The 23,269-nt window shown below is 36.7% G+C and overlaps 2 protein-coding genes across 8 annotated transcripts in view; one reads left to right on the plus strand and one right to left on the minus strand.

Annotated features, from left to right (window-relative positions):
- The first annotated feature begins 128 nt into the window (after positions 1 to 128).
- Positions 129 to 8,915, plus strand: Donson (DNA replication fork stabilization factor DONSON). Of its 2 annotated transcripts, XM_004842315.4 has the most exons (11): positions 129 to 428; positions 1,038 to 1,115; positions 2,387 to 2,590; positions 2,813 to 2,991; positions 3,960 to 4,138; positions 4,898 to 4,976; positions 5,087 to 5,191; positions 5,893 to 6,091; positions 7,238 to 7,450; positions 8,083 to 8,228; positions 8,442 to 8,915. In XM_004842315.4, the coding sequence occupies exons 1-10, from the start codon at positions 129 to 131 to the stop codon at positions 8,218 to 8,220; spliced, it is 1,674 nt and encodes a 557-aa protein (XP_004842372.1). In that variant the 3' UTR covers positions 8,221 to 8,228; positions 8,442 to 8,915. The 2 variants fall into 2 exon arrangements, with proteins under 2 accessions (XP_004842372.1, XP_021111860.1); XM_021256201.2 differs by having other exon boundaries at positions 8,083 to 8,915.
- Positions 8,916 to 9,112: 197 nt separating this feature from the next.
- Positions 9,113 to 23,269, minus strand: part of Son (SON DNA and RNA binding protein) — a 31,976-nt gene continuing 17,819 nt past the window's right edge. Inside the window, exons 7-13 of one of the 6 annotated variants that reach the window (XR_015450135.1) lie at positions 17,965 to 18,075; positions 16,647 to 16,763; positions 13,108 to 13,187; positions 12,329 to 12,476; positions 10,788 to 10,859; positions 10,568 to 10,683; positions 9,113 to 10,026 (exon numbers count right to left, since the gene is read on the minus strand). Coding sequence is in view for 4 of the 6 variants with exons in the window: in XM_087208184.1 (XP_087064310.1) it covers positions 9,868 to 10,026; positions 10,568 to 10,683; positions 10,788 to 10,859; positions 12,329 to 12,476; positions 16,647 to 16,763; positions 17,965 to 18,075 (723 nt within the window). In the remaining 2 variants the exon portion in view is untranslated. Of the gene's footprint in view, positions 10,080 to 10,567; positions 10,684 to 10,787; positions 10,860 to 12,328; positions 12,477 to 13,107; positions 13,188 to 13,563; positions 16,150 to 16,646; positions 16,764 to 17,964; positions 18,076 to 23,269 lie in introns of those variants that run through there. The other 5 variants (XR_015450134.1, XM_087208184.1, XM_087208190.1 and 2 more) reach the window with 5 other exon arrangements.

The raw sequence follows: 23,269 nt of genomic DNA on the forward strand, positions 1-23,269 counted from the left end.
CAGAGGCGGAGCCACTTGGGGCGGGGCTTCGCGGCGGCCTCCCGTCAGCCCTAAGTGTGACGCCGCGTGGGGGACGGGGCCAGCGCGCGCGGGAAGCGCGGGGTTGGAGGCGCCTACTGCTGCTCGTCATGGCCCTCTCGGTGCCCGGCTACTCGCCCAGCTTCAAAAGGCCTCCCGAGATACTGAGGCTCCGAAGGAAAAGGGCCCGGAGCCACGGAGCTGCTGCCTCCCCGTCCTCAGAGCCGGCCCCGCGCCGCGCCGCCCTCGCAGCCGGGCTGCCCCTCCGCCCCTTCCCGGTCGCGGCGGGCAGAGGCGGCAGCGCGCCCGCGGCCCGCAGGAACCCTTTCGCCCGCCTGGACAACTGGCCGCGGCCCGCCGCCGAGCACCCCATCACACAGCCCCGCGGCCAGCGGGAGGTGCCGGCCCCGGTGAGTCCTTCGCGCCGCAGCCGCCCGGGGCGCCTGTCCGTCGTGAAGACCCGGTGGGAAAGTTCTTAACGGTGGAGGCCGGGAAATGTGCGCCAGGGGTTTCCTAGCCGGGGGGAAGGCTGCTCCCGAAAAGTGGAGGGAGCTGTGCTGCTGCGAGGTGTCCCTTGGCCCTCTAAAGAGCTGGGGAAATCCTTAGGACCGCCCACCCTGCCTGGCCGCTCCAATGGGAGAGGATGGGAGGCTGTGGGGATGGAGGAATAATTAAGATGAGTTGGGTCAGAATTTGCTGGCCTTTTGGATCTTTTGGTATCAGTTGTTAATGCGCAAAACCTGAGCCCTTTTTCCTTTTAATTTTGATATTAAAGTTCAGTCCCAAAAATGAAACACTGGTAGACTGATTTGGGTGTGTATGAATTCGGGCGCACTTCATATATACTGATAAACCTGTCTGCCAGGGAGGCTGAGGCAGGATTGCCCGGAGGTCGAGGCCAGGCTGGGCTACATAGTGAGTTCAAGGCAAGCAGTAGCAAGACCCCTGTCTTACAAATCCAAAAATAATAAAGCAAACTAGCATCATTTAAGTTCTAAGAGGATGACTTTTAACTTCAGCTTTCAGATTCTAATCAAGCAAATGATTTGCTATGGGAAGAGATGTTACCTGAAAGAACTGTTAATGAACTACCCCAGGTAATACTTTTTAAATATCATTAGAACATATATTATTCATACTTCTCAGAAAAATTTTGCATGGAAAATAGTTTTACAGATTAGCTCGAGAGTGATCTAGGGTTGAAAAGATGGCATCAGCCAAGTAAAGGACCTGTAACATGCCTATTATGGCCACCCACACAAAAACCAGCAGTAGTAGATGGGTTTAGTAAATGTGGGTTGTCCATTTTACACCATCCCCCGGCTCTCTGATCAGTTTTGAACACTCTTCTTTCTTGGGTATTGACTCTTCTAGCTCATCACTCAAAATCAACCCTCCAGTCTCAGCTGCTTTAACTTAGTCCTCTGCTAAATCTTTAAACCAGATCCCCAGATTACCACCACAGGTTGTAACATAGCACTGACCCTACACACATACACTCTTATTTCCATTACTGAGTTCTTCTGTTGTGATGGCTTGTAAATGCTTAGTTTGTCCTAAAGGGAACAGGCTAGAAGAGCTCCCCAAGATCCAGCCTTCCCTCTGTATAAATTAATGGCTTTTGTATGATCTGTTGGAGAATTCTGAAAGAACCCTGGTACTGTGGAGAATATTGACTTGAAGAACAGCAACACAGGTTCAGGATAAATTTTTTTTTAATAGCATAACACTTGTTGGTACATTTTAGGCATACATAATGATGACATTCATCATAGGAAACTTGCACCTGTACATGATACATTCCACCTTTTCTCCCATTTCCCCCTCCCATCAAGCCCCCTCCCCTCCCCGTGTACAAAAGCCTTGTTTCCAATTCATGGTAAATTTTTGAGGTGAGGAAGCATGTTTTGAATATAGCCCTTTATGGATGGTAGCTACCTAAATTGCTCACAGGAGGAGCAGCTTAGCTCTGTGTTTCAGAGGCTAAAAAGGTAATTTTTTAATACTGCTAGGATTTCTACTTTAATGGCAACATCTATAGTATCATGAAGAAGTATTAAAACTAAAAAGTGGAATATGCCACACTTCTACCACTACCTCCAACAGGTATTTGCATCTCAGAGGTCTCTGTTATGATGTTTGGCTACTTCCAGACTTTCTCAGCATATAGTTTTGTTTTCTTTTTGTGGTGCTAGCGATTGCATCTGGGGCCTTGTTGCATGTTTGGCAAGTGCTCTACCACTGAGCTGTAGTATATTTTGTATGTTATTATACTGTGTACATAATTTTGCTCATGAGTATTTTGATAAAATCTTTGGATTGAAGGATTTTTTTAAAATTAATTTTTGTGTTCTTTGTTTTCTAAAAGACTCCACATGTATCATTCTCCGAATCCGATAATCTGCTTCCAAAAAGTACCGAGTTACCTGTAGACTGGAGTATTAAAACTCGACTCCTTTTTACCTCTTCTCAAGCCTTTACCTGGGCAGATCATTTGAAAGCACAGGAAGAGGCTCAAGGTCTTGTCCAGCATTGTAGGGCAACAGAAGTTACTTTGCCTCAAAGTATACAGGTAATTTTGAAATAAAGTGACTGTTTTAAAAGTAACAAGTGTAGTTAATAGACTAATTTCTAGCTAGAAGGGCCATTCCAGACAAGCCTCAGCTAATGGTTATTAATGCATTTCCATAAAAGTTAAAGGTTCTTAGACTCCATGTTTGGTATATTGTGTCTCTAATGAAATTCTGTATTTTTCATGAATCCAAAACCACCCACTGTCCCCTCTGGATTGCAGGATCCCAAACTCTCCACTGAGCTCCGTTGCGCCTTCCAGCAGAGCCTTGTCTATTGGCTCCACCCTGCCTTGTCCTGGCTCTCACTGTTTCCACGTATTGGAGCTGATAGGAAAATGGCTGGAAAGACAAGCCTTTGGTCAAATGATGAAACTTTGCAACATGTTTTAATGAGTGACTGGTAAGATTAATAAAAAGGTCCATCCCTGGTACCACCCCCAAAAAAATTAATAAAGATTTGTGCACTCCAGTGGTAAATTTTTATTTTATCAGTATTCTCTCCTTATTGTGTTTTCGGTTTTTGGTTTCTTTGGGGTGTTTTTGTTTTTCTTTTTGGGTACCAGGGATCAAACTCCAGCCCTTGTGCTTTCAAGGCAGGCACGCCACTGAGCTAAATTCCAGGCCCCTGGTTTCTTTGTTTTTTGAGACAAGGTCTTGATATGTAGCCCAGGCTGGCCTCGAACTCACAACAATCCTCCTGCCTTGGCCTCCTGCAATTATAGGCATGAGCCACCATGGCCGGCTTCTTATTGTGTTTGTAACATGGAAATGTATAGTAATAGAAGGATCTTTCTATCCCAAATTTTATCAGAAAATGTAAATAACTAACATTTAAGCTACTTGTTTTTTAAGCTCTTATCACTTTCACACTATGGAAAATATGTATATGTTAGATTAACATATAGGCAGGTATAATTCTTTAATGTTCTTCTCAATGATTGCGTCCATTTATATCAGAACTTGTTCAGAGAAAGTCATCAACCAGTTACCAAGTTTTGTGTAAAAAAAAATGGTTAGTGTTTAAATGGTTAACACTGTTAAAAGTATTGAGAAGTCATCGATGAGGCCACATTACAATTTCACTCCTTTACAGCCAAGTTGTGCATAACTGAAAAAATTTAAACCAGTGTCTATATAAAGTATTTATGTTGTGGAGTTTTGGGGGAGTTTTTTTGGTGGGGGTTTTTTTTGTACTGGGTATTGAACTTAGGACCTTGCACTTGCAAGGCAGGTGCGGCACCACTGAGCTAAATCCCCAGCCATTTATGTTGTGTTTTAAACTGAATGTCAGACTAAATTAGTGTCAGATTAAATTTTAAACATTGAGCTAAATATTTAATACCTAATGAAAATTCTTTTGCTTCATAGGTCTATGAGCTTTACTTCTTTGTATAATCTGCTGAAGTCAAAACTTTGCCCCTATTTCTACGTTTGCACCTATCAGTTTACTGTCCTGTTCCGTGCAGCAGGATTAGCAGGAAGTGATGTCATCACAGCTCTCATATCTCCCACAACTAGAGGTTTAAGAGAAGCTATGAAAAATGAAGGTAAAAGGTTTAAAGTGATGCTACTGCTAATTTTTGGTACTCAGGACCTTGCACTTGTGAGGCAGGCGGCAGAACTACTGAGCTAAATCCCCGGCCCAATACTACAATTTATATATGAGACATCTGCCATAAAAACTAAACTTTGAATTGTCTTTTAACTGTATTTTTCCAGAAGTGTAGTATCTCCATTTCTATGTTTTTCTGCATTTGGTTAAACTATCCCTTACTTGTAGCTTTAAATGAATGGTGTTCCCCACCCTGATCTCTAAAGTAAAACTGCAAAGTCAGTATTTGAATATACTGTCTAGAAAGTCTTTTCTAGAACAAATTGCCTACCTCCTGAATAACATGATTTTCAGAATAGGTCCGCTGACTTGTAGATCATGAAATCTGTGTAGTGGACCCAATAGCACATTTTCAGAAAGTAAACTAGAATACAATGTAATTTATGAAAAAGTATCCCGTGTACCAGTATCCCTATTTCCTGAAGCGTTTGCTTCAAAGAGATATGTGTGCATGTTAATGTGTGTTGTGAGCTAGTTATACGTTCAAGAAAAGCTTAAAGACTACTATCTTAATAGATGAAGTATAAAATTTTATATTTCAATTTTTATATACTCTATACCAGTGATGGTGAACCTTTTAGAGCTTTCAGTGTTAACAGCCCGCTGCAGCACGTATGCCATACGTTTGTCACCACTGCACTCTTGTTAAATACTGTTAAAGTACACTGAGTTCTGTTTTTATATTCTTATGTAGGTATTGAATTTTCACTGCCTTTAATAGAAGAAAATGCCCATAAGAAGAAAGCATATGGAACAAGCCTGGGACATGGGGAGTATGTGATTAAAAGAACCTTTATATCCAGTGACTTATGGATTCAGTGACATAGATTTGTAAAAGTGCCAACTTTGTGAAGTGGAAATTCTCACTATAGCAATTTCCTAGGGAGCAAGCAATCAGTGATGAAGATGAAGAGGAAAGTTTTTCTTGGCTGGAAGAGATGGGTGTGCATGATAAAATTAAAAAGCCAGATATACTATCTATCAAGCTGTATCCTTTCAGTTGCTATTAAGAATTAATTTTCATTGAACTAAGTTAATTTTTAATTTGGTTTTTAATAACTATAATTTTAAATTATCTTCAGTTCCTCTTAAAACTAATTGTCCATTATGATACTGAATAACAACCCCTAAATAGTAATAAACCATGAACTCTTAAACTATTTTTAAGTAAAAATACTCCATGTTGGTTAAGTTTGTGGGAGGGAAGAAGTTTGTTTTTTGTTTTTATTGGAATCATCCCACACACAGAGACACACACCCGGGATCAAACTCAGAACCTTGTGCTTGCCATGCAGGCACAGTGCCACTGAGCTACATCTCTGGCCCTTGAGAACATTTTAGACACATATAATGATCACATTCATCATAGGGAATTTGTACCTGTACATGATATATCTTGCTTTTTTTCCCAGCTCCCTCCCCTCCCTTTAACCTCTCTCCCCCTCATTTACAAAAGCTCTTTTCCATTTTTTCTTTTTTTTCTTGTCCCTTCCTTGTTTCCCCTCACATTTGAACATTTGGGCAGAAGTTTTTGACTGGGTTTTATTGTCAGTTTCTAACTCAAGTCAACATTTTGATTCAAACTTAATGCTTAGGAATATTTTGGAAAAGGGTTCTGGGTGATTCATAATCAAGATTACCACCTCTTGGTGTAGGATTTGCAAAAATTTCCTTGATCGTCATCTTCAGACGTAAAGAGAAACATGAAGTACAAATGGATCACAGACCTGAGTCTGTTGTTTTGGTGAAAGGAACCAACACCTTTACGTTGCTCAACTTTTTGATCAACTGCAAGAGTTTAGTTGCTACCTCAGGTCCACAGGCAGGACTTCCACCAACCCTTTTATCACCAATAGCATTCCGAGGTGCCACAATGCAAATGCTTAAGGTAATTAAAAGAAATTCTATACTTCACCAATCCTTAAAACAGCTTTATAGATACTTTTTTCTGAGACAGGGTCTCTCCATGTAGTTCAGGCTGGCTTTGAACTGTGTAGTCCAGGTTGTCCTCAAACTTGGTGGTGATCCACCTGCCTCAGACTCCTGAGAGCTGGGATTATGGCCATGTGCCATCATGCCTGGCTAGAAGTACTGTTTTCAAACAGATTGTTTTTGAAAAATAACTCCCAGCATTTTATACTTTTTCATTTTACTTTCATCCCAGTTTAAAAAAATCCTTGATATGACAATTAGGTTAAATTATATAAAAATATATTATGAAATTTGTTTTACCTTAATTATATGAAATTTTTTTTTCTTAGATAACAGTGTAATTGGCAACTAAAGTATTTTGGTGTTAATTTCCTTTCTTGGAACTTTGTTAAATGTTTCCTTTAGTCATTAATTCAAAGAAGTAGCCAAGGATGTTACATTATAGATTTCAAAAACTGGATCATTGATAAGTGAAAAGGCTAACTATATATGGTTGAAACAATTATTATTCATATATATACTAAATGTTAATACCATTTAGTTTCCCCGATATCCCCTATCAAACAGCTTATTATTAAATCAGAAAAGATGCTATATGAAAATATAGTACTCTGTACGTCCAGTGAAAAATCTCAATGCAGAGAAGATGCTGGAGATACTTAGAATTTACTAAACACTACTCGTTATGTTGATATTGTAGAAACTACTTGTTACTTTTGTTCCGTTAACAAACAGATGGGGCCGGGGATTTAGCTCAGTGGTGCCACCGCCTGCCTGGAAAGCACAGGTCCCGCGTTCAATCCCTGGTACCAAAAAAGAAAAGAAATCCCAACTGAAAATATTGAACTTTTTTTTTTTTTTTTTTATGGTACTAGGGAATGAACCCAGGGAGGGCTTTACCCAGTTCTTTTTATTTTAGAAGTCTTAAATTGTCCAGCCTGACCTTGAACGTGCATTCCTTCTGTCTCAGGAGCTAAGATTATAGGTATGCATCAGGTAGCTTATGGGCCTGTGCCCCCTTGTCTGGCTTTACAACACATTTTAGCTGTGAGACAAAGGCCTGAGATACGGTGATTCCATTTTTTTTTTAATTTTCATGAAGGTGCGGAGTGTTAATGTGAAGACACAAGCTCTTTCTGGATACCAAGATCAATTCAGTTTGGAGATTGCAGGTCCAGTCATGCCTCATGCTCTACATTCTATAACCAGGCTACTCCAGTCTTCACAGAGTGGGTCATTCTCTGTCGGACTCTATCCACATGAGCCAACGGCTGTATTTAATATCTGCCTGCCACCGGGTAAAGTACTGGATAAAGTAAGTAGATTCCTATCAACGAATTCTTCTAGTTGTAGGTAGTTTCCTGTCACTAGCTGGAGGAAAGAAGTCATGAGATGAATTTATGCTTCAAGTTACAGAAGTATTTTGTGTCAAATGAGAGCTAAAAAGAAATGTTATGTATGTGCAACTCTATGATGAATGTAATCATTATGTACAGGAAACAGAGTAATAAAACGTTTAAAGAATAAAATCCATCGTACTAAAATGAGTAGGTTGTTTTTCAGGTAAACTTATGACTTCAGGCTACTGTACTAGTAAGCAATGACTTAAGAAATTTCCCTAACCTTAAAAAAAGTAACTGTTTTCATTGCCCTCTCAGATCCAGTTCCTTTGTAATGAAAACTTCACTATGGGATTTAATCATATTCACCTCTAATTTTCAAGATATTTAGATTTTTGTGTAGACAGTTATATAGGTCTTTAAAACTGGCACATTATCAGCTATAAAAATATTTTAGGCTTTGGTCACTATGCACAAATAATTAGGACCAGCTTCTATAGTGAATTACAGGAATGAGCTATGTCAGTCTTCATGATAATCATTTTAAATGGAGTGTTCAGAGGCTAATATTCTTTTTTAAAGACTAAATATGTACATATTTCCACAGGAAGTTGTTCATAAGGAACTCGCTAACTGTGGGTTGCACCCTAAGACTTTGGAGCAACTTAGTCAAATACCATTACTGGGGAAATCATCTTTACGGCATGTGGAAATGAATGACTACCTTTGTAATTGGAGATCCTGAACATCAAAGTAAGCCTAAAAGGAATCTTTGAGGAAAAAAACCTCCTAGCAAGGAAATTCAAGAGTCTTATACTTTTGTCTTTAAAGTTCATTTTGGAAGTTAAAGGAATATATTTTAAAATATTGAAATGTTTATAAACACTCCCTTTTTATATTTTATTACATGCACTTAGCGATAGTGTAAAGATTTTAAATCAACATTTTGGTTTTACTGTTTCATAGATTTTCAGGTATGAAGATGAAAACTTTTTCTCAAACCCCACGTAACTTGAATGAGGATTCTACGTCTATAAGCTATTTGTAAATGGAGTAGAAAACTAAATTAAAATCAGTGTTTCCTTACATATAAGAGACTAAATCTGTACCAATTATTTCATGAAATTTTGCCTAAAAATATTACAGCTTATCTGAGGTTGTTTTACAAAAGTAGGAAAGGGTGGAAACAGTATCTGAGCTGACTGCTGATTCTACCAAACCACCTTTACTGATTTATAAATTCCTCTATTCTCAAATAATTTTTTAATACATGCTAATTAACACAGGATATTCTGTACTTTGTATAGAATAGCATTAAGAGTTGGATGCTCAGCTATCATTGGCAAAGTAGTATTTAATGCATTTATAGGTGTGTGTATGCATGTGCAGATGTGTCTGTGTTTGAAATCCCATTTAAATAAATATGCTTAGGTAATAGTACTTAGTGAAGATGTATATGTTCACTCTATGATCCAGAAAATAAAAAACACCACATTTACTCCAGAGAAGTTTGTATTTGGGCCTTAAGCTTTTGAAAATAAAGTTTAGAGACATAGCATATGAATACCACTGTAATACACATGAAATATTCTATCAGACCCTAAAAATTAACATAAACTTTCTCATAGTCAACAAAATAGTGGCTGGTTGCCAATTTTATTAGATAAGTTGGTTACAGCATTTTTTAATTATTTTACGTCTACCTAGGTGTAGCTGAAATTCAAAATGCACATCAAAGTAAAACTATATCACAACTCAAGCCATACTAAATGTACTTGGCCTCTGCAGTAGATTTCTAGTCAGACTTCATTTTGACTCCCTTCTTATGACCCAAGTGGCTTTAATGGGAATGCAGGACTTAGTGCTGATCATCACACAACATATCACTTTCTTTTTATAACCTCTACAAAATTTTAAGGGAGGATGGTGGCATTAGCCCTGTGGAACAGATCTTGCTTGATTACCTCAACACTGGCCCAGTATCTGTCCAGCAGAACCCATTTTGAAATAGTACAAGGTGCACAGCCCTTCACTGATTACAGGCAAGTGTTACAGCAGCCTAGCCATAAGGAAGGGGAGTTACATCATAGTACAAAATACAGTATAAAAGCGTTATTTAACATTCCACACTGAAGATTACTGATGCCTTCAAACAATTGTTTGGATGTTAGCCACTTAAACAAATACATCACTAAGGTAAACAATATAAACATACCAAAACCCTGTATGGTTAAATACAATTTCCATGGTACAAAAATCAAAGCCTGGAGATGTTTGTACAGAATTGCTTTTTACACAATGTCTTAAATTGCCAAATATTTACAACATTAAAGAGGAAATACATTGTGATGCAGAGTAAAATTATCTGAAATGATTAATATAAAACCTCAATCTATCTACGTGAGGCACTCCTGAAGCAAGTGGCATTAGCCATGAGGTCCTTTGGTACAAGGCCCATTGCTTGAAGAACCACAGTAGCTGCTGTGGCTTTAGCATGCTTCTTATTAGGGCTGGCAAAGCTGGGCTGGTAAGCGCTTCCATTTATCAATACCTATTCAAGAAAAACATACAATTGGGCTGGTAAGGGCTTCCATTTCTCAATACCTATTCAAGAAAAACATACAATAAGAACAGCATCAAACTTTAATATCTATTAGCTTTGTATTTTTTCACTAAATGCTAGAAAAATAATTTTTAAAATATTTAACCCATACTATGCAGTTTCAATTAATAACAGCCCAAAAGAAGCAAATGATTTGGAAAAATGGACTGCAAATTAAAAGCAGTTTTATAAATTTAAAATTAAAAGAAAGCTTGATTAAAGTTTTAGATTAATTCCCCACATTCCACTAGAGGCATCAACAATTTCTTTGCCAGATTTTGGCCACATCTTTCCCTCTGATTTTTATAAATTGTATATTCACAAATCCTATTAAAACATGCCTCAGTGTTTAAAAACCCCACCAACTCTAGCCACACATACATGTACCCACAATCCACACAATACTGTGATTATATGTTTGTCCCCTTCACCCTCTAACATTAAGTCATCAAATTGAATATATACTACTAGTGCAGAAATTTATATTTACCCTAAAGAGAAAATGTTTGCGATGATCAGGGCCACTATCATGGACCAAGAGAAATTCAGGTGGTTGCCACCTTCTCTTATTACAGATTTCCATCAAGGCAGACACAGGATGTTTGCCTGCAGAGGAAAAAAACAGTTATAAATTATTTTCACCAACTCTCGCACAAAAATGAATTCAGGGTATTGATGGGACAAGTGGAAATTCAAAAATGTTCTCTCACCTGATAGATCTTTCATTGCAGCAGAGAAATTCCCAGACCTCTTTTGTGCTCTTTCTCCTACAGCAACAAGACCTAAAAAAAAAGCCAAATGTTCACTAAATCAGTATCACAGGCATCACTTTAAATGCAGAAAAACAAAAATGCCCACTGTAGAAGCCTGAACTTTAATCCATGCCTTCAATGTTCAAAGGTTGATACAATAGTGGATTTGTCAATATTCTCATTTAGCATTTCAATGTATCTTGGTATTAAAATGTATCTACAAGTATAAGAATTTAATATATGAATAGATATACAAATTAAGTGTCATATAAACATCTCCAGGTTTATTTCTTTATATAAATTTAAGAAGTAGTGCCTAGTGATTGCAAATGATTTTATTCTATCTTTTAAAACAGTGATTCTTAGTTAAGGTGGTTAGGATTTTGAGCCACCAGAAGGTGAAAAGGCCAGAGTCTCCACGGATAAATGCATCCCCTTTGTCCCAGCAAACTCTCCCTTTCTTAACAAATGAGATGTTCTCAAGAGATGAATACAAATTCTGTATAACCTCACCTTCCATAAATCTGTTCCAAAAAGGATTAACAATATTAACCTCAAAAATACAGGAAGCTTTTCAGCTAGTCCTTCCCTGCTTACATGCTAGTATATTAACCTTCCCTAATCCTATCTTGGGCCGTGTGCTGTTCTCAGAAATTACACCCAAGTCATGTTGCATAACTCCAAGGAAAATACTCCCTGGAATTACATAACACACACTTGGTCTACACCTAGTCTGTTCCCAAATTCACTGTAATGATTCACTTTCCTGAACCCACCTTACTGTTTGATTCTAAAGGAGAATGATTTCCTATTTTTAAAAACTGGGCCTACACAATCCAGTAAATGGAGCAAGCAGCCACTTGTGATTCCAATTCTTCTATGAGAATAAATTACTTGGGGTACGAAGTATGTATTTAATACTCAGCAGCTACATGGAGGCTATAGAGGTCTTCTCTCCAACCCCCAGTATCTGAAGAGAACAGCATAGTGATAAAATTCCAAGGTGCCCCAACACGAGGTAACATAAAGAGGTAACAGCAGCTGGTCTAATAGTCTTTAACTACTGGTGTGAAAAGGATGAGCAAAGAGTGCTTATAAAGTGAAGACAAATCAGCCCACTAACAGGAAATAAGGAAAATACCTAAACTGTAGAGAAAGAAAAAATCAAATCCTAGAAATAAAACCACCATATGGTCCCCGTCAAGAGAGAACAAAATGGAAATCCCAAATGAAATTAATTTGTAGTCAAAAATATGTACAAATTTTCATATTTAGCAAGTCACATGATGAAAGATGCCTTTGAAAGTTCTAGTGTCTCCAACCGTAAAAAAAAATAAGCTCCTATGTATGAAAGTGAGTTAAAAGTGTCTCCTGACAGTGTGCAATATACAAGAAATGCCTATAGTTCAGGATCACCAGGTCCAAAATAATGTATAAAAGGCAGGTAAAATCCTAAATGTTGAAAGAGATAATAAACATTTCAAAAACAAACTTGTTACCTTTTCGGTCTGTCTTAAAATCAACTAGGATAGGTTCTTTATTTCCTTCTTTATTTTTTCCTAATCCTTCTCCTTCTCTCCAGCCCATTTTTCTCATCAAAACGGCTCCCATTCCTCCAGTAACTGGGGCTGCTCTTAAGAACTGATCCTATCCAAAGAAAGAAAGGTAAAATGTCCCCATTTTACAGTTAGAACTTGACTACAGACTCATTGGTAAAAAGAGAAATCTTATTTTACTTCTAGATCTGTTACAACAATTAAATTTCAATGTCTCTATGTACTTAATAGATACTGTATTATAGTTTATTTTCACATTAACAGTATTTTAAAAGTCAAATGTCAATTTTTAAACAGTAGTCCCTCATTCCCCCTCCAAAAAAAAAAATAGAACACTCCTGTTTTCGTCCACTATTTAGGTTCACTGGTATCTCTTCTTAGCTTGCAAAATAAAAAGAAGGCAATGTTAAAACAGTCAATAATATTAATTGTCCCAGGTGTACCTAGTTTATGAATAAAGCCCAGAAATCATTTAGAAATAGTTTGGACACCGAAGAAGCATATTGTTGCCATCCAAAGTTTTCTTCCCCATTACTATAAGGCAAATATAAATATTTTTACTTAGAAAATCCCTACAAAACAAACTCTTTAAAATTACACTGTCATAAATTGAAGATAATCACACAAAACACCCTGTAAGTATACCACAATGAACTGGAACTCTTTTAAAACCTAGCTTGATGTTAAAAGACTTTTAAAAAACTCCTTAAATGTTTACATACCTAGGCCTCGGTAGCAGCAGTGTTGTGACTAGTACGGCTGGCACTGACCGGGGCAAGAAGACAGCTACAAGGATTTGGCCCTGAAACAAGTTTCCATACAGAGGGGTGAAAGTTCACAGGTTATTCTGTGAACAATCATCTCTCTTGTATCCAACCCACTGAACCATAATTTCCATCAAAGCAGCAAACCACTTAATGTCGTAAGGTGCACAACTATATACATTAGCATGGTCAACAGTCCATTATATTAACATTAGAAGAATATTCCAATGCCTCCTTTTAATGGGCATCCTCATACACGTAACACTGCTGAATTTCATCTACTGTTGCTCTGTAAGGACATTTTTTTAAAAACTGAAACACATCCCCAAACCATGTTTCATTTCACCTTGCTACTAAATTTTAGAGTAATGTTCTCTAGCAGATATATAGCAAAAATGATTAACTTATCAACAGAGGTAATCAAAACTTCTTGCAGTAAATAGTATGCATTATCATTTCCTTCATTGATAAGTTAACAATAAGTGTTTAAAAAACCATGTTTTACACAGTAGTAAAACTTTGTAGTCTTTGTGTCCCAGCTTTATAATTAAATGCTGGGGAGAAAACATGCCAATGATTTGTGACTTGACATTAAGTTCAACAAGGTGCTCTGATGGAAGGAGGCAGCTGTGGAGGTAAAAAACATACCCCTGGTTCAGTTCCTTATTTGGTGCAGGCCATGCAGTGTAGATGTATAAAGAGAAAAGTTAGCTGATGCTTCGATATCAACTGCCTTGATGCTACACACCTAGAATGTCTTTTACTTACTTCCAGGTTCATCTGCCCCTCTTTTCCAGGAAACAATCCTAAAAAAAAGGGCAACTGTGCAGACAGAGTACAATATAAATCCCCAAATAACCCATGTTTTCAATTGTTTCTGTTCTCTAATATCTTCACCTGTTTACTTTACCCATCGTGTATGCAACAAAAAAGCTGGTTATTCTAATCAGACCACAATAAAACACCGTATTTATCAAGTTATGTCCAAATAATTTCATTCTAGGAAACAAAGTCCTTTAAATTAATAACAATTTAAAATATTTTACTTATGAATCAGAATATGGGCCAAACAATCTAAAAATATACTGGAACAAACTAAAAAGGAACATGTGTAATGTTGGAATTCCCTATTTTTTTTAAATAGAGTGCAAGGCTACATTAAAGCAAGAAGAAATGAATGAGCTACTTGAGCAAGTATCTAAAATATATTTAACGGTTAGACAGTATCTGTGTTAAAAATATTACATTTTCAATGATTTTCAATTGCCCAACGACTTCTAAATGTTCTGGCCCATTTTTATAAAATGTTCTTTCCTTAATATTAAGCAAACATTCTTCAATAATTCTGTACAACTGTTTTTTTCCTGAAAGGGTTGCTTTCATGTATAAAGCTTGATCTGATGAACACATCATTACCTCATGAAATTCATTCAAATGATTTGCTTCCTAAGATATGTTTTATATAAACCATAAGAATAAAACCTTTAAAGGGTTCACTAAACATTTTATTTGAAAATCTGTAACCTGTCTCCAAGACTGGTAACAGCTGTGGAGAAATTCAATCAGTGAAAAAGATTCACTTTGTAAAAGTTATGTCAACAGGAGGATAGTTAGACAGTAAACTCTTTGGAGCAGCACATCATTACAGGTAAGACCTAAATTTTGCAATGGAAGCAAAATATATGGACTGTTTATTATGGCTTTGTTAAACATTGTAAGCTTCCTATCTAACTTCCTGAAATACCGAGCACTCAGATTCAAAAGTAGTGTTACAGAATCAGGGCTTGGGGGATAGCTCAGTCGTAGAGCCCATGCTTAGCATGTACATAGCCCTGGTCTGGTCTCCAGCTCCACCAAGGGAAAAAAAAAAGAAAAAGAGGTTCATTTATAATTGTTCCCACTAAGATGAAAACCATTTTTCAAAGTACTACACAAATCACTTTCATTTTAACAGTAATATATTAGTATAAAATTTAAAGTTAATCCAAACTCTTAAAATACTTTGCTAGATTAATACCAGCACCACCCCCAGTAAACTCAGTTTTAATTTTTTCATGAATCTAACCATGTACTCATTGTATACGCATTAGTATGTAACTCTTCAAGACACAGGCAAAATAAGAATGTGTCTTAATTTGTTAATAAGAGGGTCTACAGAGATAATACTATCAAAACTGAAATGTTATTATATTATGTCTGAAGCAACCAGTATCATTTTACAGAAACTCATCCATGAATGGAACTGATTCCAATTCTCTAAAGGACACCTATCACATTATTGATTACCACTCTGTAAGGCAATAAGGACCTGTCTCTACTTGACACTTGGGAATCTTTGAAATTCCAAAGAATTACTTGCCCATGATCACACAAGGAGTCAGGAATACAGCGGGATAAAGAAACCTTCCCAATCCATTAGACCACGCAGCCTCCCAGTTTCAGCACTGCTATGCTGCCAGTACTCCTGAAACAAATTCCCCATCACCCATCCAACCGACCCACATCCCTTCACCAGAATGCTTTTCTTCAGCAAGCCCTTCTTCACCACCTAAGGCTCCCCCAACAGTGAGGCAGCCGTAGGTGGAGTTCACACATCTCACTGCAGGAGTCAGACCAGGTGCACCTACATCTTCATAGCACGAAGTGTCCATCCTCTCCCTTGATTTATATATCCTGTTTTTTCATGAAATCAGTGGTTCTCAAATTGAGCCTGTGGATCACCAAAGGCCACCAGGGCCTACGTGGTGGTCCACAGATAGTAACTTCCATCCCCTCCCCAGCCCCTTTACCACCCTTCAGCACTGCCCTCCCCACATTCCAACCATCCTCCCCCAGCCTTCCAGTCCCATGGCAAGTTCAACACATGCAGTGCTAATACTAGGGCCTCCCAACCACTTGCTGTAATCAACAGCAGACCACCATATAGGAACCTGGGGCTGGAAGTCACAAGAGGCATGAGGAGGAGGAGCCAAGGGATCTTAGAAGAGGGTGCAGGCACTACTGAGAGGACAAGGACAGAGGGAGAGAGGAATAGAACATTAGGGAGATAAAGGGCTTGTGGGGATAGTGATCCACCAAAAATAAACCTGTAATAAAGTATCCCATGATGAAGAAAATTTGAGAACCACTGCTTTGAAATGATTAGGTTAGTAGTCCAACAGGAACTGTGGAATATTCTGAACAGCACCTGATACAGCATTCAAAACACAGTTAAATAAAACCACCCCCAACAAAACAAGTAGCAGGAGCAAAGAATAAATAAAAATAACCTTAGAATATAAACTGAGTGGCTCTTGAGCCATATTTATACATTTGCCATTGTCTCATTCCAGTCCATCTTCAGTGTCCATCCTGGAGCATATACACACAGCAGATTTATTCAGGAATTTTTGATTAGCGTCACCAGCCTCTTCATGCATTTTTTAATGAAACATTTTCCCACCAAAAAAAATGTAACACTGTGCTTTGATACTTTCGTATGTGCACATACTGTGTACCTTTTTAATCCAGGCTTGAGCGCCAGTATTGGCCAGCTGTTCTTGTGTCAGAACTTGTACTCCTGTACTTCCTGTGAACTGGCCAGGAATAGAGTTCAGCTGAGCCCAGGCATCAATCTGGAAAACAAAGAAGCAGCCTTAGCTAAGGAAAACTTAGATCTGATTAAAATGTCATTGGTAAAAATATATAAAATAATTTAATAAAAAAATTGGTTTCATTCCTGCAAATACTGAATAATAGACTTAAATATTAAACTTTGAAACATTATGTTCCACTGTTATGGGCGTTCCAAAAATGGATCACTAAACATTGAAGGGTTAAAACTAAATCATTTGCCTGAACTTCCCAAAGTCTTTAACTTTCAGTGGGTCTCCTTATCAAGAGATGAGGGGTTATCTGTAAAATATCACAGAGATACATGAAAAACAGGTAAGTGGGGAAAACATTCCTTTTTTATCTCTCATAATAATGCATTGTAAAAATGCTATCACAGCCTAGATTTGTAATTTACAGTAAACAGATTATTAAATAAACGGTCCACTCAAAACAACCTTTTAAGAAACCTGGGGTCCACATCACCAACATTTATTGTGGCAATCTGCTCTCAATCATTCAAATTGTATTTATTGAATTCCTAGTGTAATCAAGTGTTATTTCCTGTCTGAACATATACTTGTTTTGATGTACAAAGATAAAAGAGAAATGGAGAAAATGTCCATTATTAAAAGCATAATTCCAGGCCAGGGATTTAGCTCAGTGGTTCTGTCGCCTGCCTCGCAAGCGTAAGGTCCCAAGTTCGATCCCTGGTACCAAAAAACATAATTCTGCATTGAGAATCTCTGGATTTGAATCCCAGTTTCCCCAACTTTCCAGTTGTGTGATTTTGGCTGGCTATCACTTAACTAAAGTTAATCTTGGTTTCCTCAACTGAAACACAGGAACCTAATAGTTAACACCTACAAACCTCATATGGCTCATGTGGGCACTTAGCTATTTTTATACACTAGATTATATATTCTTTTTTTTCTTTTTGGTACCGGGGATCAAACTTGGGTCCTTGCGCTTGTGAGGCAGCCGGCAGAACCACTGAGCTAAATCCCCAGCCCAGATTATATATTCTTAAGAGGGCAGAGAATTTTTCCTTTATTCTTTCAATATAGTACATAATAAACATTAATTGAACAATCAAGCCCTAAGTCACTGTCACTTAAAATAAGCCAGGTGATTAACATAAATGCTATCACAATTTAGGATGTTCTCATATCTCAACCATCTATGGAGTGAAATTCTTATTTATACATTAAAAGGGCCACATACCCGTTCTTGAGCGCGATTTAACATGCTCATGGCTTCAAGATCAAATGCATTCTCACTGAGTCTTTTCTGAGCAAGTGCACGTTCACTCATTGCAGTGGAGATGTCCACAGGCTAAAAAGAAAACATAGATAATTATCTTAAATTACCACATCCCCCTAAGTTCTGACAAGTGTGCCTATCTTTGTGTTGCTACATGTAAGAAACAAAACTCTTACATATTAATAACCTTATAAAATGAGAAAATTCAAAAAAGTAACTTTGGAAAGTGGAGGATTAAGGTAAGTTAGTTACAAAGTATAATGTAATCCAAAATCTGATTTCAGTGAATTTTCTACAATACCCAATCACAATCATATAAAGTTTCACTAAGAATTTTAAAATTTCTAGCCTTCACTAATGAGTCATTTACTATAAAGGGAGAATCTTTTGAACTATTGTAAATTATATACCTTTTAGTTTTCATGTTAACCTACTTATTACTTTACCCTCCAAAAACAATAAGCAAAGTTACTGAATAAGCAAGTAGAGAAGCATTATGGTGTCAAGATCACTTTTCACTCAACAGCACATCTTTGACCGTCTCAAAGTTGAGCATGGATATAGTCTGGTCTTAAGAACCTAATTTCTTCAAACAATATATAAAGCATGTAAGTAAATCTTTTCAATTTATATACATTTATTGTTAAAATTATTGTGTGGATGTCCATAACATCTTCTAATGCAGGCTTAAATGAGAGCTTTTAAAATCTTAGGTTCTTCTCAAAGTTAACAGACTACTCTTTAAAACCTTACGCTAGGGTTAGGGATATTGCTCAGTGGTAGAGCAACAGCCTAGCATGCTCAAGGGTCCATGTTCAATCCCTGCCACTGGAAGGGGAGAAAATAAAACTTTCCTAGGAAAAGGTCATTTCAACTTTTTTAAAAATGTTAATTCTTAAATTCTGAATTTGTCCGATCTGTGAAAGGCTTAAGCATAGAAGGAAAAACCTACAAAGTTTTGGGATTTTTGTCTAAATTAGGAGCACACTTTTTTTTTTTTATCAATTCTTGATTTTTGGGGGGTAACATTTAACCCATTAAATTTTTTTTTTTTTTTTTGGTACCGGGGAATAAACTCGGGTCCTTGCGCTTGCGCAGTAGGCAGCGAAACCAGAGCTAAATCCCAGGCCCTGACCCATTAATATTTGCTAACTCTTTCACACAAGAAAATTCACTTTTGTGAAATGCTTAATCCAACACAGGAAGGATTTGCTGTTTTCACACCAAATAGTTAGGTATTTCATGGAAAAGACAAATATATCTAAAGAACTCAAATAGTTGCTTGTTTTAAAAAATAAGAGGCTAGCTGCAATTAGACTATTGTGTACAAAACCATTCTTTTAAAAATATGATCTATACCGTAGAGAAGGCTACATGACTGAGAATAAATATGTATTAGGCATAGTAAGGATTTGTGAATTTTCCTCTTCCTGCCTTTAGAATCTTTTATTCACTGTTATGTTTAGTAATCACCTGATTCCTTTGAAGTTTTTTCTTCCAAAAATTGCAAATTTTTATGTCTTCTTTAACTCTCTTGAAAAGATCTTGCTTAGTCAACTTACTAAATTATCCACACAAATTAAGAGTACTGTAAGAGTATTATAAGGACAAGACAGATTTAATTTAAGCAAAGTCAGACTAAAACAATGAACACCTTCACTTCTACTTTAAGTGATTTTATTACCACGACTCAAATCTCTTCTGTGAGAGTCCTGGGACTTAAAATGGGAATGCAGGTATTTCAGGCCAAAATTGATGTCATGTAGGCCTAACCTTAGATGTTTCCTGAAACTGTCAAGTGAGATTATCAAGGTAATTTTTGAAGGCCCATAAACTGAGAAACTGTCTTCCCAGACTTAATTAACCAATCTATAAATATAAGTGCCGGGATGCTTAGGCGGCTGTTCTGGAAAGGCTAAACTGTAAAAATACAAGAGAAAACATGTCTACGCACAATCCCAACCCCTGACCCCGAATCTCCAACTACAAATTAGCCATATAAAGGAGTTGAAGGGAGAGCAGGGGAAGAGGGAAAAAATAAGAACCAAGATACATCATGTAAAGGTACAAGAAGTTCCCAATGATAAATGTAAAGGTACTGTATACCTAAAATGTACCAATAAAAGAATTTAAGGAGGAAAAAATATTAGCCATAAAAATGCACTTTGATGGCTCTGGAAACTTTTCTAAAATATACCTGTGAACTCATCCTTCTAGAGACATATAAGATCTTCAACTTCCTATTTTTTTAGCTTTTATGAAGAGGTAACCTAAATATTTCTACATTTACCCTCAGAATGAAGCTTCGTTCATATCTTACTTATATATTAAATTTACTTCTAACTCTGAATTTACTTTTGATAAAATGACTATTTTTTCCTGAGAATACAACTTATTCAGATTTACCAAATAAGCTGCAAGTTATATCAAAAATTTATTTCCAAATAATGACTTAATTTCATAGTCATTTTTAAATGTGAAAAAAGTATAGTCAAGATGGAATATAACAAGATTACCTTAACTTCTTAAAGTTCAAGAGTTTACATTTCAAAAGCTTGTTTTCCAGCTTTTCAAGGTAATTCATGTTAGACGATAATGCATTCAAAAGCTATAATCCCCAAAGCACTAATATTCAAAGGTCACAACAGATGTTAAAGTATCAGCATTAAATACCACAGGTTCCATCTAAAACAGTACTCGCAACAGAACTTTCTACTGTGATAGCTTGTGAGCATTTGAAATGTGGCTAGGTACTAATTTTTCAGTGGCTGGTAGGACTACATTGGAAAATGATGATTTAGAATCTTGACCATCCTTTAATACTGCTCAAAAGCAGGTAATGTGAGAAAGGTATCAAAATGATGTTAAAGGGCCTTCTACAAGTCAAAAAACGAAGAGATTCTTAAATTTGTTTAATCAACAAGCCTTACATGTTTCCAATAGTAAAAACTACCCAAGTTATTTCATCTCTACTTTGGCAACAATGCTGATCGCTATTACTTCTAAAACCTGTAAGGCTCTTAGGTGTAAGAAAATACACAATGCAGCTGGCACCATGTTAACATGCATTTCATGACCTATATTATATGTTTACCTTTTATATTTCTCATTTTAAAAATCCTTCTAAATCAACTTACTCCCATTTTGTTAACCTGTTTATATAAATGGAACAAGTACCTTAAGACTTTTGTAAGGATGTCAGTGTTTAGGTGGGGTAGGAAAGGTAATTAAAAGAAAACTTACAGAGGTAATTGCAGACATGTCAAATTAAAAGAAGGTATGAAAGGAAATTTTCAGTAAAAAAGTTAAAGAAAAAGCATTTGGCCTGTAAAACATTTGAAGTATTTAGCAAAAATTATTGAAATATATAAGTTCATACATAACAGAAAAGCTTCAAAAAGAAAAGCCACTAAGTACAGAATGTCCCAATTATATACTTGCCTTTTTAAAATGTGAATTATGAATTTATTGTATCATTCAGAATTGTCTAGTGTAATTCCTACCCAGACTAATCTAAATGTAAGGGAAAAACAGATTATCTATTTTAAAAGATTTTAAGAAATTTAGTATTAACCACCTAGAACAATGTAAGGTAGAGAACAAAGGTATACATTACACACCCTAGCAGTGCATTTAATTTCCAATTAAAATGTTCATGTTACTCCAATTAAGCTGTCTTTCCTAAACTTTGTAAATTCAGTTTCTAAACTTATAATACAAATCTAGCACACTGCATGAGATGAAGATGACCTGAACATCTAAGCATTCACTTGAGCTGGGCCTCTAAACATCTATGCTACTAAACCCACAAAAACCTCACACTGATAGTTACTCCTCCATTTATACTTATGACAAAGAGTACATTTAAATATTCTAACCAATAAGCCTTTGGTTGCCTTATTACAAGAATACCTCAGGGCCGGGGACTTAGCTCAGTGGCACTTAAGGTCCTACGTTTGATCCCCAGTACCAAAAAAAAAAAAAATACCCCAATGACTATTTTCTAAATATTAGCTTTCCAACTTTTATTTCAGTGTTTATAAATCAAGTATCCAACTTCTGTAATCACACTTTATTGAGGATGATCCTGGCTGATTTCTGGGTAAGAAGACAAGGCTATGGCAGAAGGGCACATATTCTGAGTTGTTTTTCCATAAAGTATGGATTTATGCTAATCCATCCACAATGTCTACCCACTCATGTCAAAGAGCCCTCTGTGCCGACGTAACTGGCGGGACTGGGAATTATAGCAAAGATGATTTAGCCCTTGAGATAAAACCTGAAATCTTTACCTAAATGTTTTATGGTCAAGACTAAAGAACCACAAATTTTATTTATTTTTTAAAAAGACTGATAGATTGAAAAAATAAAAAGAACTATTCACTTAAAAAAAAGTTGACCGGGGCCGGGGATTTAGCTCAGTGGTTTCACCGCCTGGTGCGCAAGTACAAGAATCCGAGTTTGATCCTCAGTACCAAAAAAAAAAAAAAAAAAGTTGACCATTTAAACAGAACTTTCCTTTTCATCTAGAGAACCTTTATTTCAAGCCCTAATGGAATCAAAAGGATCCATGCACCCATGAAATATCAAAGTACTCCACAAACACTGGTACACAGAATATTAATTTTACAAATTTAATAAACTTAGATGGTAGCAAATAATTCGATTTGAACGTTCTGTATTATGAATATTTTCCTCTAGGTGTTTAACATTATTGCTAAGTAAAAGTGCAGATTTTCTTTGTTTTTTTTTTTGGGTACCCGGGATCGAACTCTGGTCCTTACACTTGCGAGGCAGGCAGCAGAACCACTGAGCTAAATCCCCCGCCCAAAAGTGCAGATTTTAAAGCAAACCACAATCTTGTCTCTTTTTTCCCCTAAAATTTTGGCATTCTTTTGTTTAGAATTGAAGTTAACCAATATATTCTTTGAATCTAATCCTCTAATAGCTTAGAGTTAGTTCCATTATCAAACATTATTTATCTTCCAGGAAGAGACATCTTCTGTTTCTTTTCATTAAGCCCTTGGAATACCTATCTTAATAAGATTTTTTGGTATCAACAGAATAATTCTCTTCAACTTTCCATTAAAATCTGACAACCACATTTGAGATGAAGTTAAGGCATCACACTGTCAGTTTTAAGACTAAATACAGTTGAGAACTAAACTTGAAATACATAAACACATTCTCTTCATCCAAAAATAAGTACAATCAGGATTTAGTAAGCACTTTTGACAGGTTTAACTGCAGGAAGTCAAATTAATTA

This window comes from Heterocephalus glaber, unplaced genomic scaffold (assembly GCF_053883595.1).
Source record: "Heterocephalus glaber isolate CG9 unplaced genomic scaffold, H.glaber_assembly_v1.0 deba00000122, whole genome shotgun sequence".
Classification (NCBI taxonomy): domain Eukaryota; kingdom Metazoa; phylum Chordata; class Mammalia; order Rodentia; family Bathyergidae; genus Heterocephalus; species Heterocephalus glaber.

Excerpts from the sequence above, each read along its gene's own strand:
- Donson (XM_021256201.2), top strand. The coding sequence starts at position 129 with ATGGCCCTCTCGGTGCCCGGCTACTCGCCCAGCTTCAAAAGGCCTCCC. Across the intron at positions 4,977-5,086 it reads ACAAGCCTGGGACATGGGGA|GGAGCAAGCAATCAGTGATG; the intron begins GTATGTGATTAA and ends GCAATTTCCTAG. Across the intron at positions 5,192-5,892 it reads GATATACTATCTATCAAGCT|ACGTAAAGAGAAACATGAAG; the intron begins GTATCCTTTCAG and ends CGTCATCTTCAG.